Source organism: Cherax quadricarinatus, chromosome 9, assembly GCF_038502225.1.
Source record: "Cherax quadricarinatus isolate ZL_2023a chromosome 9, ASM3850222v1, whole genome shotgun sequence".
Classification (NCBI taxonomy): Eukaryota; Metazoa; Arthropoda; class Malacostraca; order Decapoda; family Parastacidae; genus Cherax; species Cherax quadricarinatus.
In genome coordinates this window covers 50,791,793-50,807,968 of record NC_091300.1, presented here as the reverse complement: position 1 = coordinate 50,807,968, position 16,176 = coordinate 50,791,793, and the positions used below count along the sequence as shown (strand labels likewise).

At 39.0% G+C, this 16,176-nt stretch overlaps 1 protein-coding gene across 1 annotated transcript in view; it reads left to right on the top strand.

Moving 5' to 3' along the window:
- Window positions 1-16,176, top strand: part of LOC128686061 (adenylate cyclase type 8-like) — a gene marked incomplete in the record, with an annotated part of 931,274 nt that overhangs the window by 12,206 nt on the left and 902,892 nt on the right. The window contains 2 exon segments of the mRNA XM_070083124.1: window positions 678-828; window positions 8,449-8,578. Of these exon segments, the coding sequence (XP_069939225.1) occupies window positions 678-828; window positions 8,449-8,578 (281 nt within the window).

Here is a 16,176-nt window from a genome sequence, read left to right as displayed (position 1 = left end):
TGGCACTCAAAGGCAGGGAGAGAGTGATTTTATACATACTTCTGGGCGAGACAAAAAAACAAAGGCACCACCCGGGACCACACCGGCGAACCTTATACATTGCAGTCAAAGTCTCTGCAACTGGTGTTGTTAGAGATGAGATCAGTGATCTCATCTCCAGCAACACCAGTTGCAGAGATTTTGACTGTCTACTTAGCTTTACTGCCTTTCTTTTCCAGATTACTTATTAACGACTTTATCATAGCACTACAGCCATCACTGACCAGATATTTGCATTTCTTCCGATTGAGGTCACAACCTTGACCTCTTGTTAATAACATTTTTTTTGTATTCCTTGTGGCAACACAATGCCTGTAGCACTGACCCGCTTCTCGCTGGTCCTCATCCAGAATTTTAGAAAAAAACTCCCACATTCAAATTTAAATTTTAAATTCTTTGACTTCATCACACTTTTTAGACCTTGATAACTTTGTTATACTCTTATAGGTATGTTCACTGACTCGTTCACTTACAATGACAGCTGACAATATCCAAGGACAGCAACTAGAACACTCAATGCTGGGAGCACTATTAAAGGATATTGCCTCAAGTATACGTGTGTGTTGTAGCTAAGATTAATTTAAAGAAGAAAGCAGATTGTGTATCAGACTAACACTGACTTCTTGTTTCTGGTGCAGCTTCAAGGATCAGCAGCTGGAGGTAGCGTTCCAGCGGTACTCCCACCGCCAGCGACAGAGGTCACTCATCATGGTCAATGGCGTCGACCTAGTCCTCAAACTCGTCATCCTCGCTATTGTCCTTTTCCAGGGAGATGGCCAATACTCCACGGTGAGTCCAGGGGCACATAAATTCTTATGGAAATTAGTGCAAGGTTATGACTTCTTTCAACTGGAATGTATACCAGGATATGTCTCTCTCTAGGTAGTGAGTTCCATCTAAATATAAGTCTCAGATAGAGGGTAGCAGGAGTGAGTGTAAGTCCCTCTCACCCCATCAAGGAATATCCTAAATAAAACAAATAAGTCATTTCATAACCACATTTCTACTATATTAGATTAACCGAGCCAAGTTTTTTTTTAATCCTAATAAATATTATTAAATACTGAATTAACACCTTTTGTTGTTCCATTCTTTTTTAGACTGTAAGTAAAAGTATCACATTTTCCAATAAATTATAAGAGTAAAATCCATCTTGTAAACCTAACCTTAACTCAAGAAAAACAGGAAAACTAAACTATTGTACTTAAAATAATGATTTTCAAGTAGATTATTCAACTTGTATTATATTCTCTTCAAAACCTGTGACCTCGATTTAATTTGTTAATTTTGCAACTTGTGCATAATTAGGATTACAAGACGTAAGTTAAAATACAACAGGTTGGCTTTGCCACCGGACTTAAGGAACCTGGTATCGTCTTTTTTGTTTATTGTCAGATTTCTTGCAATTTTTGAGAGTATAGAGTAAGTTTGCGAAAAGTAAATTAAAGATAACTTTCAAGACGACTGGTCGAAAATATTTTTTTTAATAATAGGGCAACAGTTATCTCCATTCAGGCAAATATTTGCAATTAAAATGTTTTTTTTACCGGTATGTGATATAGCGATGTCAAATAAAAAAAATTATAAAGAAAATACAGTTATTTTTTTTTTTTTTACAAAAGTAGGGAAGCTGCAATTTTTTTTCCAAAATAACAACCCTGGACCCCCCCCCCCCCAATAAAAACTTGGGGACTATTGCTAATATATGCTACTTGGTTTGTATACCAATGAGAACATCCTAGCTAATTATGTGAGGAAAAATATCCATTTTTCTTTTGAGAAAGCGATGGTATATATGAGTAAAGACATATGAAAGGGGTTTTTTCTTAAACGTCCCTCTCTAAAATCTGCAGGTGTTCCCAAGTGTTCTCAGAGAGCACACACGCACTCACACAAACAGAACACTGTCGCCCTCGCACCATTTCACTCATCCATACATTAGGTTTTTCTAATTTTGCTGACTGTATATCCTAACATTTATTTTCTCAAAGCCTGTCATAGATGGATGGAATAATGAAATTGTAACTTAAACATAAATATAAGTCATTAATTGCAACTCGGTGACCATATCCACCTCTTACGCCATCTCATACTGCACTAACATACTCTCATACTGCACTAACATACTCTCATACTGCACTAACATACTCTCATACTGCACTAACATACTCTCATACTGCACTAACATACTCTCATACTGCACTAACATACTCTCGTATTGCACTAACATACTCTCATACTGCACTAACATACTCTCATACTGCACTAACATACTCTCATACTGCACTAACATACTCTCATACTGCACTAACATACTCTCATACTGCACTAACATACTCTCATACTGCACTAACATACTGCACTAACATACTGCACTAACATACTCTCATACTGCACTAACATACTCTCATACTGCACTAACATACTCTCATACTGCACTAACATACTCTCATACTGCACTAACATACTCTCATACTGCACTAACATACTCTCATACTGCACTAACATACTCTCATACTGCACTAACATACTCTCATACTGCACTAACATACTCTCATACTGCACTAACATACTCTCATACTGCACTAACATACTCTCATACTGCACTAACATACTCTCATACTGCACTAACATACTGCACTAACATACTCTCATACTGCACTAACATACTCTCATACTGCACTAACAAACTCTCATACTGCGCTAACATACTCTCATACTGCACTAACATACTCTCATACTGCACTAACATACTCTAAAATTGCACTAACATACCCTCATACTGCACTAACATACTACACTAACATACTGCACTAACATACTCTCATACTGCACTAACATACTCTCATACTGCACTAACATACTCTCAAATTGCACTAACATACATACTCACTATTGCACTAACATACTCTCAAATTGCACTAACATACCCTCATACTGCACTAACATACTCTAAAATTGCACTAACATACTCTCATACTGCACTAACATACTCTCATACTGCACTAACATACTCTCATACTGCACTAACATACTCTCATACTACACTAACATATTGCACTAACATACTGCACTAACAAACTGCACTAACATACTGCACTAACATACTGCACTAACATTCTGCACTAACATACTGCACTAACATACTGCACAAACATACTGCACAAACATACTGCACTAACATACTGCACTAACATACTGCACAAACATACTGCACTAACATACTGCACTAACATACTGCACTAACATACTGCACTAACAAACTGCACTAACATACTGCACTAACGTACTGCACTAACATACTGCACTAACATACTGCACTAACATACTACACTAACATACTGCACTAACATACTGCACTAACATACTCTCATACTGCACTAACATACTCTCATACTGCATTAACATACTGCACTAACATACTCCCATACCGCACTAACATACTGCACTAACATACCCTCATACTGCACTAACATACTCTCATACTGCACTAACATACTCTCATACTGCATTAACATACTGCACTAACATACTCTCATACTGCATTAACATACTCTCATACTGCACAAACATACTGCACTAAGACACTGCACTAACATTCTGCACTAACATACTGCACTAACATACTGCACAAACATACTGCACAAACATACTGCACTAACATACTGCAATAACATACTGCACAAACATACTGCACAAACATACTGCACAAACATACTGCACTAACATACTGCACTAACATACTGTTTTAACATACTGCACAAACATACTGCACTAACATACTGCACTAACATACTGCACTAACATACTGCACTAACATACTGCACTAACATACTGCACTAACATACTGCACTAACATACTGCACTAACATACTGAACTAACATACTACGCTAACATACTGCACTAACATACTACACTAACATACTGCACTAACACACTGCACTAACATACTCTCATACTGCTCTAACATACTGCACTAACATACTGCACTAACATACTCTCACACTGCACTAATATACTGCACTAACATACTCTCACACTGCACTAATATACTGCACTAACATACTCTCATACTGCACTAACATACTGCACTAACATACTCTCATACTACACTAACATACTGCACTAACATACTCTCAAATTGCACTAACATACTCTCATACTGCACTAACATACTGCACTAACATACTGCACTAACATACTGCACTAACATACTGCACTAACATACTGCACTAACATACTGCACTAACATACTGCACTAGCATACTGGACTAACATACTACACTAACATACTGCACTAACATACTCTCATACTGCACTAACATACTGCACTAACATACTCTCATACTGCACTAACATACTGCACTAACATACTCTCATACTGCACTAACATACTCTCATACTGCACTAACATACTTTCATACTGCACTAACATACTCTCGTAGTGCACTAACATACTCTCATACTGCACTAACATACTGCACTAACATACTCTCATACTGCACTAACATACTCTCATACTGCACTAACATACTGCACTAACATACTCTCATACTGCACTAACATACTCTCATACTGCACTAACATACTGCACTAACATACTCTCATACAGCACTAACATACTGCACTAACATACTGCACTAACATACTCTCATACTGCACTAACATACTGCAGTAACATACTACACTAACCTACTCTCATACTGCACTAACATACTGCACTCTAACATACTGCACTAACATACTGCACTAACATACTTCATACTGCACTAACATACTGCACTATACACTACTGCATACTGCACTAACATACTGCACTAACATACTGCATACTCTAACACTACATTCACTAACATAACATAACTGCACACTAACATACTGCACTAACATGCACTAACACTCTCATACTGCACTAACTAACGTACTGCACTAACATACTGCACTAACATACTACACTAACATTCTGCATTAACATACTCTTATACTGCACTAACATACACTCATACTTCACTAACATACTGCACTAACATACTCTCATACTGCACTAACATACGGCACTAACATACTGCACTAACATCCTGCACTAACATACTGCTCTGACATACTCTCATACTGCACTAACATACTTCACTAACATACTGAACTAACATACTGCACTAGCATACTGCACTAACATACTACACTAACATACTGCACTAACATACTCTCATACTGCACTAACATACTCTCATACTGCACTAGCATACTCTCATACTGCACTAACATACTCTCATACTGCACTAACATACTCTCATACTGCACTAACATACTGCACTAACATACTACACTAACATACTACACTAACATACTGCACTAACATACTCTCATACTGCACTAACATACTGCACTAACATACTGCACTAACATACTTCATTAACATACTGCATTAACATACGGCGCTAACATACTGCACTAACATACTGCACTAACATACTGCACTAACATACTGCACTAACATACTGCACTAACATACTGCACTAACATACTGCACTAACATACTGCACTGACATGCTGCACTAACATACTACACTAACATACTGCACTAACATACTGCATTAACATATTGCACTAACATACTGCACTAACATACAGCACTAACATACTCTCATACTGCACTAACATACTGCACTAACATACTCTCATACTGCACTAACATACACTCATACTTCACTAACATACTGCACTAACATACTGCGCTAACATACTCTCATACTGCACTAACATACTCTCATACTGCACTAACATACACTCATACTTCACTAACATACTGACATACTGCACTAACATACACTACATACATACTAACATACTGCACTAACATACTTTCATACTGCACTAACATACTGCACTAACGTACCGCACTAACATACTGCACTAACATACTCTCATACTGCACTGACATAATGCACTAACATACTACACTAACATACTGCACTAACATACTGCACTAACATACTGCACTAACATACTGCACTAACATACTGTACTAACATACTGCAGTAACATACTGCACTAACATACTGCACTAACATACTTCATTAACATACTGCACTAACATACTGCACTAACATATTGCACTAACATACTGCACTAACATAATGCACTAACATACTGCACTAACATACTCTCATACTGCACTGACATACTGCACTAACATACTACACTAACCTTTTGCACTAACATACTGCATTAACATACTGCACTAACATACTGCACTAACATACGGCACTAACATACTCTCATACTGCACTAACATACTGCAATAACGTACTGCACTAACATACTGCACTAACATACTGCACTAACATTCTGCATTAACATACTCTTATACTGCACTAACATACTCTCATACTGCACTAACATACGGCACTAACATACTGCACTAACATCCTGCACTAACATACTGCTCTGACATACTCTCATACTGCACTAACATACTTCACTAACATACTGAACTAACATACTGCACTAGCATACTGCACTAACATACTACACTAACATACTGCACTAACATACTCTCATACTGCACTAACATACTCTCATACTGCACTAACATATTGCACTATCATACTGCACTAACATACTCTCATACTGCACTAGCATACTCTCATACTGCACTAACATTCTCTCATACTGCACTAACATACTCTCATACTGCACTAACATACTGCACTAACATACTACACTAACATACTGCACTAACATACTCTCATACTGCACTAACATACTGCACTAACATACTGCACTAACATACTTCATTAACATACTGCATTAACATACTGCTCTAACATACTGCACTAACATACTGCACTAACATACTGCACTAACATACTGCACTAACATACTGCACTGACATGCTGCACTAACATACTACACTAACATACTGCACTAACATAGTGCATTAACATACTGCACTAACATACTGCACTAACATACAGCACTAACATACTCTCATACTGCACTAACATACTGCACTTACGTACTGCACTAACATACTGCACTAACATACTCTCATACTGCACTAACATACACTCATACTTCACTAACATACTGCACTAACATACTCTCATACTGCGCTGACATACTGCACTAACATACTACACTAACATACTGCACTAACATACTTTCATACTGCACTAACATACTGCACTAACGTACCGCACTAACATACTGCACTAACATACTCTCATACTGCACTGACATACTGCACTAACATACTACACTAACATACTGCACTAACATACTGCACTAACATACTACACTAACATACTCTCATACTGCATTAACATACTGCACTAACATACTCTCATACTGCACTAACCTACTGCACTTACATACTCTCATACTGCACTAACATACTGCACTAACATACTCTCATACTGCACTAACATACTGCACTTACATACTCTCATACTGCACTAACATACTGCACTAACATACTGCTCTAACATACTGCACTAACATACTGCACTAACATACTGCACTAACATACTGCACTAAGATACTACACTAACATACTTCACTAACATACTGCACTAACATACTACACTAACATTCTGCACTAACATACTGCACTAACTACACTAACATACTGCACTAACATACTGCACTTACATACTACACTAACGTACTGCACTAACATACTGCACTAACATACTACACTAACATACTGCACTAACATACTGCGCTAACATACTCTCATGCTCCACTGACATACTGCACTAACATACTCTCATACTGCACTAACATACTGCACTAACATACTCTCATGCTGCACTGACGTACTGCACTAACATGCTCTTATACTGCACTAACATACTCTCATACTGAACTAACATACTACACTAACATACTGCACTAACATACTCTCATACTGCACTAACATACTACACTGACATACTGCACTAACATGCTCTCATACTGCACTAACATACTACACTAACATACTGCACTAACATACTCTCATACTGCACTAACATACTGCACTAACATACTCTCATACTGCACTGACATACTGCACTAACATACTGCACTAACATACTGCACTAACATACTCTCATACTGCACTAACATACTGCACTAACATACTCTCATACTGCACTGACATACTGCACTAACATACTCTCATACTGCACTGACATACTGCACTAACATACTCTCATACTGCACTGACATACTTTCCAGCCACAGAAAGGCTCTACTCACTGTGTAATGATGCCAGATTCATTGAAACAATAATTTAATTAAAGTCTAGTTGATTTAATCCCATAAGGACTCAATGCACGCTTTATATATTAATGTTATTATAGTCACTTTTTCAAGATATTAGTAGGGTTAGTAATTACTAATGAAATATGTTGTGGTTGCAGGATATTATCTACTCAGTGGGATGGATGGTGGTCAACGTGATCTTGTGTGTATTATCCTGGTGGCGATGCTTTGCTAACAACTACCTCCACTGGGGTGCTCTGTGTACCTGGCTCGTCCTCAATATACAAGGTCAGTCACTTTACCTCACACCCTCACCACCTGTTGGCAGACACTGACCAACACCTAAATCACACCGGCAGTGAAATAAATTAAATGGATGTTGGTTCACAAATTATATGTAATCTACTAAGTAAATTTTGTACTTAATTTATCTCTTTATGCTGCGCTGTAAAACAGAAGTGCAATGTAACTCACTTGTGGAAAAATAAATACACAAGCAGTATAATGTGATCCTTTATTGACAACGTTTCGCCCACACTGTGGGCTTTTTCAAGTCACAGACAGATCTACCTGGGCAAAAGGTACGTGAGTATTTACTCACGTACCTTTCACCCAGGTAGATCTGTTTTTCAATATAGGATCACATTATACTGCTTATGTGTACATTTTTCCATTGCGTCAGTATTTTATATTATTTATTTCCATCGTAACTCACTTGTATCAAGGTAAGTGTAAGCTGGTGGGACTAAAGGTTGCTGTGGTGTATTTCGGTATGATACTGTTTTTAAAGACAGTGTGGAATATGGTTTCTGGTTAAAACAGTTGCAGTAAGTCAGGAACAACACTGATGACGGGTTTGTACATGTGCATGAATATGGGAGATAAATAAACGCCAAACTTTGCTAGACTGGAGGTAAGAAGAAAGCCTCGGGTGATATCTAAGTTGCTCGGTGCCATCATACATGGAAGCGACAGGGAGACGTCGGGTGCATGACTGAGGTACACCGTGCCCAGGTGCATGCGCAGTACCTCAGTCATGTACCTCCAGTATATGCCTGAAGTACTCAGCACCCAGGTATATGGGCGTGAGGAGACCTCGGGTGCATGCCTGAGTTGCTCAGTGCCCGGGGGTACAGTCATAAGGAGATCTCATGTGAATGCTTATGGTACTCTGTGTTTAAAGTCAAGGGCGTAAGAGGGAGACTAAGGTGCATGCCTGGGATACTCATTGCCCGACAGAGATACTCAGTGTCCTAGTGTATGGGTTTGAGGAGACCTCGGACACATGCCTAAAGAACTAAGTGCCCACATTCATACATTTAAATCGTCTAGGCATAAGGTGCAACCAAGGTTGGCATACTAGAATGTAGACGCGCAAGAGAGTAGGTGTAAGACAGTCTAGTGAGAGCTCTGCCTGCTTCTGTGTGCTGGCCTCACCACATAACTGCTAATAAATATATTTAAAGGGAGGTATAGTAGCAAACTGTCTTGCCAGTGGCGTGCCTACGCTACAATTAAAAATCTGCAACATATCAGCATCCCTCCTTCAGAATGTAGGCACTCTACCTCCCATGTCCAGGACTTAAATCCAGCTAACCGGTTTCTCTGAATCTCTTCGTACATGTTACTTTACTCATATTCCAACAACACATCAAGTCATGGAAACCATTCGTCTCCCCTCGCTTCTTTCTAACGCGCTCACGCACGCCTACTGAATATCAAACCCCTCGCAAACGCAACTTCCTGCACCTACCTCCAACCTGTCCTAGGACGACCCCTACCTTGCCTTACTTCAACTACAGATTTATACGCTCCGCAAGTCATTCTATTTTGTTTCATCTTCTCTAAATATCCATACCACCTCAACAACCATCCTCTGCCCTCTACATAATACTTTTAGAAGCCGCGCTGCTCCTTCAAATCTCCAAGGCACAGATTCTCTGCATTATATTCACACTGCACATTGCCCTCAGACACGACATCCCAACTCCCTTCAGCCTTCTCCTTGTTGTAACACTCACCTCCCATGCTTCATTCCCATATAAGAGCACTGATGCCACTAAGCCCTCATACATTTCCATCTTTACTATCATGGATAACGTTCTTTTTCTCCACAGACTCAGTGCTCCACTCACCTTTTTTTCTTCATGAGTTCTATGATTTACTTCGTCTTTCATATACCAGTCCACTCCCAAATATCCGAATATATTCACTTCCTCCATAGTCCCTCCTTCCAATCTGATACCCAATCTTTCATTGCCTAATTTTTCAGTTATCCTCATCACCTTGTTCTTTCCTATTTTAACTTTTAATTTCCTTCTGTTACATTCCCTTCCAGACTCGCTCACCAACGTCTATAACTTTTCCTCATTATCTCCCAAAAGTAGTGTCCTCAGCAAAAAGCAACTGTGACAACTCTCACTCTTGTTAGATTCTTTATCTCTTAATCTCACACCTCTTGCCAACATCAGAGGATTCTCTTCTCATATGGCCACATCTATAAATATACTGAACAACCATTGTGACGTCACACACCTCTGTCTAAGGCCTACTTTTACTAGGAAATAATCTCTCTCTCAAGTGCAAATTGGGAGACCCAGAACCTCGGTGAATTAGATAAAAAAGGCTTTGAGGAAAATTCCACTTTAAATATTCAATATTCCCTACCCAAGGCTTAAAAGATACAATGATTGTACAATGATGGCATATACAGTGCATAAAGTTGAAGAATACATTGCAAATACATATTGTTACGTGTCTGTCAAAATTTACACTCTGAAATTCAAATAAAATCAAATGAAAAGTTTATTCTCTATAAAGATTTCAATGTGGGGTTTACGTATTAAAAGAAATTGGTTACAATGTGTGGTTTACATATTATAAAATACTAATTACAGACTAGGCATTTAGGGCAGACTAATAACAATTCAAACTCTAAAGTGATACAGGTTATGGAGCATATGATATTAAGGTATTACAGTTCGTAAATTTAGCAATGAGAATGGCTTCGTCTTGGCATGTTACATAGTTTCTGTTAAAGTCCTATATTGGAGTACCTCAGGCAAACTTATGAGTTTAAGATATGATATAAGTGTATGATATAAGTAAGAGAATAGGTGGTTTTCATGTAGTTAGCTGACGGTGGGGTGTGTCAGGGAAATAAGATGTTTTTTAACGGTAGTTTTGAAAGTGATAGTTGTGTCTGCAGTTCTAGAGTTTTCAGGTAGAGTGTTCCAGATTTTAGGTCCTTTAACGTATATTGAATTTTTGTATAGGTTTAACCGGACACGGGGAATGTCAGAGAGATTTTTGTACCTGGTGTTGTGCCTGTGGGTTCTGTCACAACTATCAAGAAAATGTTTTAGGTCTGGGTTAATATTGGAATTTAAGGTTCTGTAAATGTAGGTTGCACAGTAGTAAGTGTGGATGTTCGGTACAGTGAGTAAGTTTAGATCTTTGAAGAGAGGGGGAGGGGATGTTGCCTGGGATTAGATTACGAAATTATTCTTACTGCAGCTTTTTGTCGGGTTATTATTAGCTTTAGGTGTGTTGCTGCTGTTGATCCCAAGGCACAAATAGCATAGGTGAGGTAGGGATATATGAGTGAATGGTATAGTGTGAGAAGGGTTGATTGTGGCATGTAGTAACGTATCTTGGAGAGGATCAACCGTTTTGGATATTTTTTTTGTTATGCGTTGGATATGGGTGCTGAATTTCAGGTTGCTGTCGATGTGTAGGCCCAGGAATTTGCCCTTATTATGTTTGGCAATAAGAGTGTTGTCGATCTTAATGCTAAGGTGTTCAACACCTGCTCTGTTATCAAACATAATATAGAAGGTTTTGTCAGTGTTCAGTGTAAGTTTATTGGCTGTCATCCGATTAGATATTTTTAGCAGCTCCTCGTTAACAATGGTGTTGAGTGTGGCAAGATTTGGGTGGGAGATGACATAAATCGCGTAATCAGCAAGAGAATGGCTTTCAGGTGTTGTGATTCGTTGGGAAGATCATTGATGTATAAGAGAAAGAGCAGGGGATCAAGGACACTTCCCTGTGGCACTCCAATATCAATTGGTCGTGTTAATGAGGTTGTGCCTTTAGTAGTGACGTACTGATACCTATTAGTAAGGTAGGATTTGAAATATGCAAGTGCATGGCCTCTTATACCATAATGGTCAAGTTTGTGGAGTAGGATGCCGTGGTCTACTGTGTCAAAAGCTTTCCTTAGGTCAATAAAAAGTCCTAATATATATTTCTTATTTTTCAATGCTGTGTAAAGCAGATCTAGCATTTTTACAATTGCATCGTTTGTGCTTTTATTTTTTTTCTGAAGCCAAATGTGCACGAGTTTCTCGAAGTTTTTGGATAGCAATGGTAAGTTTGATAATGGTCTATATTTGTTTACGTCTGTGGGGTCACCACCTTTGTGTACTGGTGTAACCCTTGCTGTCTTGAGTAGTGTCGGGAAAGTGCTAGTTTCTAGCGACTTGTTAAAAACTAATGAAATAGCATGCGAAAGGACATGGGCTTGTACAATAATGGTGGGACTTGAGACAGATTCCCTGATTTATTTTTAAGTAACTTGATAATCGTGGTGACTTCAGTGGGCTCAGTAGGTGCAAGATAAAAGAAGTTTGGGAAATTCCCATCTAAGTAATCACTTGCTCGGGCGTTGGTACCTGGGATTTTATTGGCGAGATTAGATCTTATGGTTGAGAAGAAGTCATTTATCTAGTTAACTGTATCAATAGGCTGTAGTGGTGTTTCGTTTGGTTTAGTTAGGAGTGTTTCCAGGCCTTTTTTTTTATATCTCCTCTTGTTTCAGTGAATCTGCTGGAGTAATACAATTGTTTGGCTTTGTTTATTAGTTTGGTGAGAACTGATGAATAGTGTTTAACCCTTAAACTGTCCAAACGTAGATCTACGTTTTTTCAACATTTGAAAGTATGTAAAGAAAGTAGATCTTATTTTCTTTTCTTTTTCATTTGAAAACGTGTAAAAAAACTTATATCTACTCTTTTTTTGTTATATTTGAAAATATGTAAAAAAACGTAGATCTACTTTTGGAGCACTACACATGTGAAAGTAAATTTGTTTGGACAGTTTAAGGGTTATTAATATCTTTGTGTATTAAGCCTTGTCTCTATTGCTTTTCATGTTAATGTTTCTTATCACTGGATCTTAGTATGATGTTAGTTAGCCATAGGCAACCGAGCCGTTTATTCGTGATCCTGTTTAGTTTTTATAGAACAATGTTTGTTGTATAGCCTAAGTAATTTATTAAGAAATATGTCTGTCCAATCGTCGATACCATTGGCAATGGAGAATTATGTAGGCCAATCAACAGTCTCTAGGTCTGCTGTTAAGTTACTTATTGAGGCCTCGTCATGGAGTCTTGTATACCAGTGATGGTTTACTAATGTTTGTTAAGAGGAAGGTGGGGTAGTGGTCAGTAGTGATTATCCCTGACTTAAGGGGGCTAGTATATTGGTCCATATATGGTCAATTATAGTTGCACTTGTCTCAGTCAGCCTGGTTGGTTTAGTTATTGTTGGTATGAGAAGTGTGTTGTTAATATTGTTGATGACATCAGTAACAGGCTGATCATCTAGTAGGCCAAGGTTGATGTTGAAGTCTCCAGCTAAGAGGTGGCGGTGCTTGTTCATTTGGTTGTTTGCTATTAGTGTCTTTAGTTTCTCATTGAAATTTGGGATGTTTGTATGAGGCATCCGGTAAATGACACCGATTGCTATAGGAGTCTTAAGTTTTTTACAGTAAAATTAGCAAAAATATATTCTCCATATTCATCACTATAGCAAGTGGTGTTACAACAAAATAGTTCATTAGAGTAATATATTGCAATACCACCCCTAACTTGGTATTGTTTGCAGTTGTGGATTGCTGTGTATCCTGTATGCTGTGTATCAGCTCCCCAGAGCTGGGGTGCATACCCAGGATACAATAGGAATTTTCCCTCTGAACTGTAGCACTGAGTCACTGGAATTGAAAATAAGCTTTATGTTTTGCAGTCTTTCCTTCGGATCTAAGGCAAACAAGCCCGTGGTACCCGAATCGGTCTGCCAATCCACTGCTGCAAATATGACTTTGTTCGACGAGAATAGGGGCAGCAAGGTGTGGCATGCAAAGACTGCGTAACCTTTATTCGGCACATGTACACACCCTCACTGAAAGGCTATCTCCCCCAACCAGCGAACCAGGTGCTAAGGGTTAACGATGGGGCCCCGTCGTTCAATCAGTACCCAGGTTCCAGCCAATGAGAAGATGGTTTTGGCAATCGCAGAGGTGTTGTGGGTACCACACACCTGTCTGCCCTTGTCATTCCCGTTCTAAAGCTGGTTGAAGCACGGTCTGCTCTCTAGTGGCATCTATTCTGCCTTGCTTACCGTGGAGTGCACTAATACCTACTGTTGTACATAATGTATATAGTGTACATACTTCTGTTCTTAATTGGTGAAGGACAAAATAATTCAAAAGTTTTTTCTGCTGTGTTTATTTTACTCCCTTTACACCCAGGATGACAGGCCTTTGGGACTCCTGGGTTGTAATACAAGGTTAGGGTAACACTAATGTAGATGGTCTGTGGGTCGAGGTGTGTGCCAAGAGAAGAGTTGGAAACAGCTAACAGGAAATCTCCCACATGAAAAGCTCTCACTGCTAGGAGGGCTCTGTCCTTCCTTGACACTATGAAGTATTCTTGAGCCTATATTCTCCACAACAGGGCCACCCCAGTGTGACTGTTTGTAGGAGTTGAAGAAAACAGGTCCGGTTTCAGAGTCCGTTAGATAATCTTAGAGCTTGGCTCCATCAACGAAATTTTAGTCGTAAACGCCATCATTGTCTCTAAGATGTTCAGGAAGAATTGCTGCTACAAGTTCACTGGATGCCACACGTGAAAACAGGAAAGGTAGTGCAAACTATGATGCCTTGCAGACACCATTACCGTCTAGTCTAACTGGAAGTGTAGCTTGGTCATACTGTCCGTCTACATATTCATGTAGTATAGGGTTCTCACATGAGTGGGTACATATTAGGAAGTATGTTAACCTAGGCAGACTCAAGTGTCCAGCTTGTTCTTGAGAATTCAGTCAATGGCATCAGTTCCAAGAGATGTTCCAAATAAGATGCTGTTTGTGGGGACAGTGATTAATGCACCTCGTTACTACTCAATATGTCGATCACTCGTTGACTGGCTGAGATTATTTCGCATTGGAAGGGATTGTGGATGTGTCCCATTTCGTGCCTCCGTGTCATCATCTGGACAAGAACATCTAGAAGGGACTCTTTTGTGCCCGCCAGTGTACCATCATCCATGAACCAAATGTTTAACTCACTAGTCAGCCTGAGAGTGATTTCCCTACCTGTTATGCAGAAGAGAAATGGAGCTAGAGGATCTCCTTGCTGGACCTCCTCCGATAAAGTAATTTCATGCTCCACTGAAGTAATTTCAACGTCGATTCCTTCCTGTATCCAGTTGAAACAAAAGGAAATAGACCAGGGAAATGTTCCTGTACAGCTGTTAATACCACATCTCTTTTTCCAGAGATTAAATGTGCTCATGAAGTCTAATTTTACCACTATATTGTTCTTAGGCAGGCTGTTGATATACGCCTTTGCTTCATGAACCACCGCTTTGTTTCCTTCAGGGACCCCAAAGCCAAGCTGGTTTGGTTGAAGCATCATGGCGACCTATGTGCGGAAACTGTGGACATCCTTGGAAATGAGGCGGTGAAGAGTATTGCCTACAGCAACTGGCCTAATTCCTCTATCCTTATTTTTCAGGGCACAGAGTGATGAACAAAAAAGTACCGTCCAGTTTAGGTATTAAAATACAAGGAGATGCCCATGGACTTTTATTTATCTCAATTAGT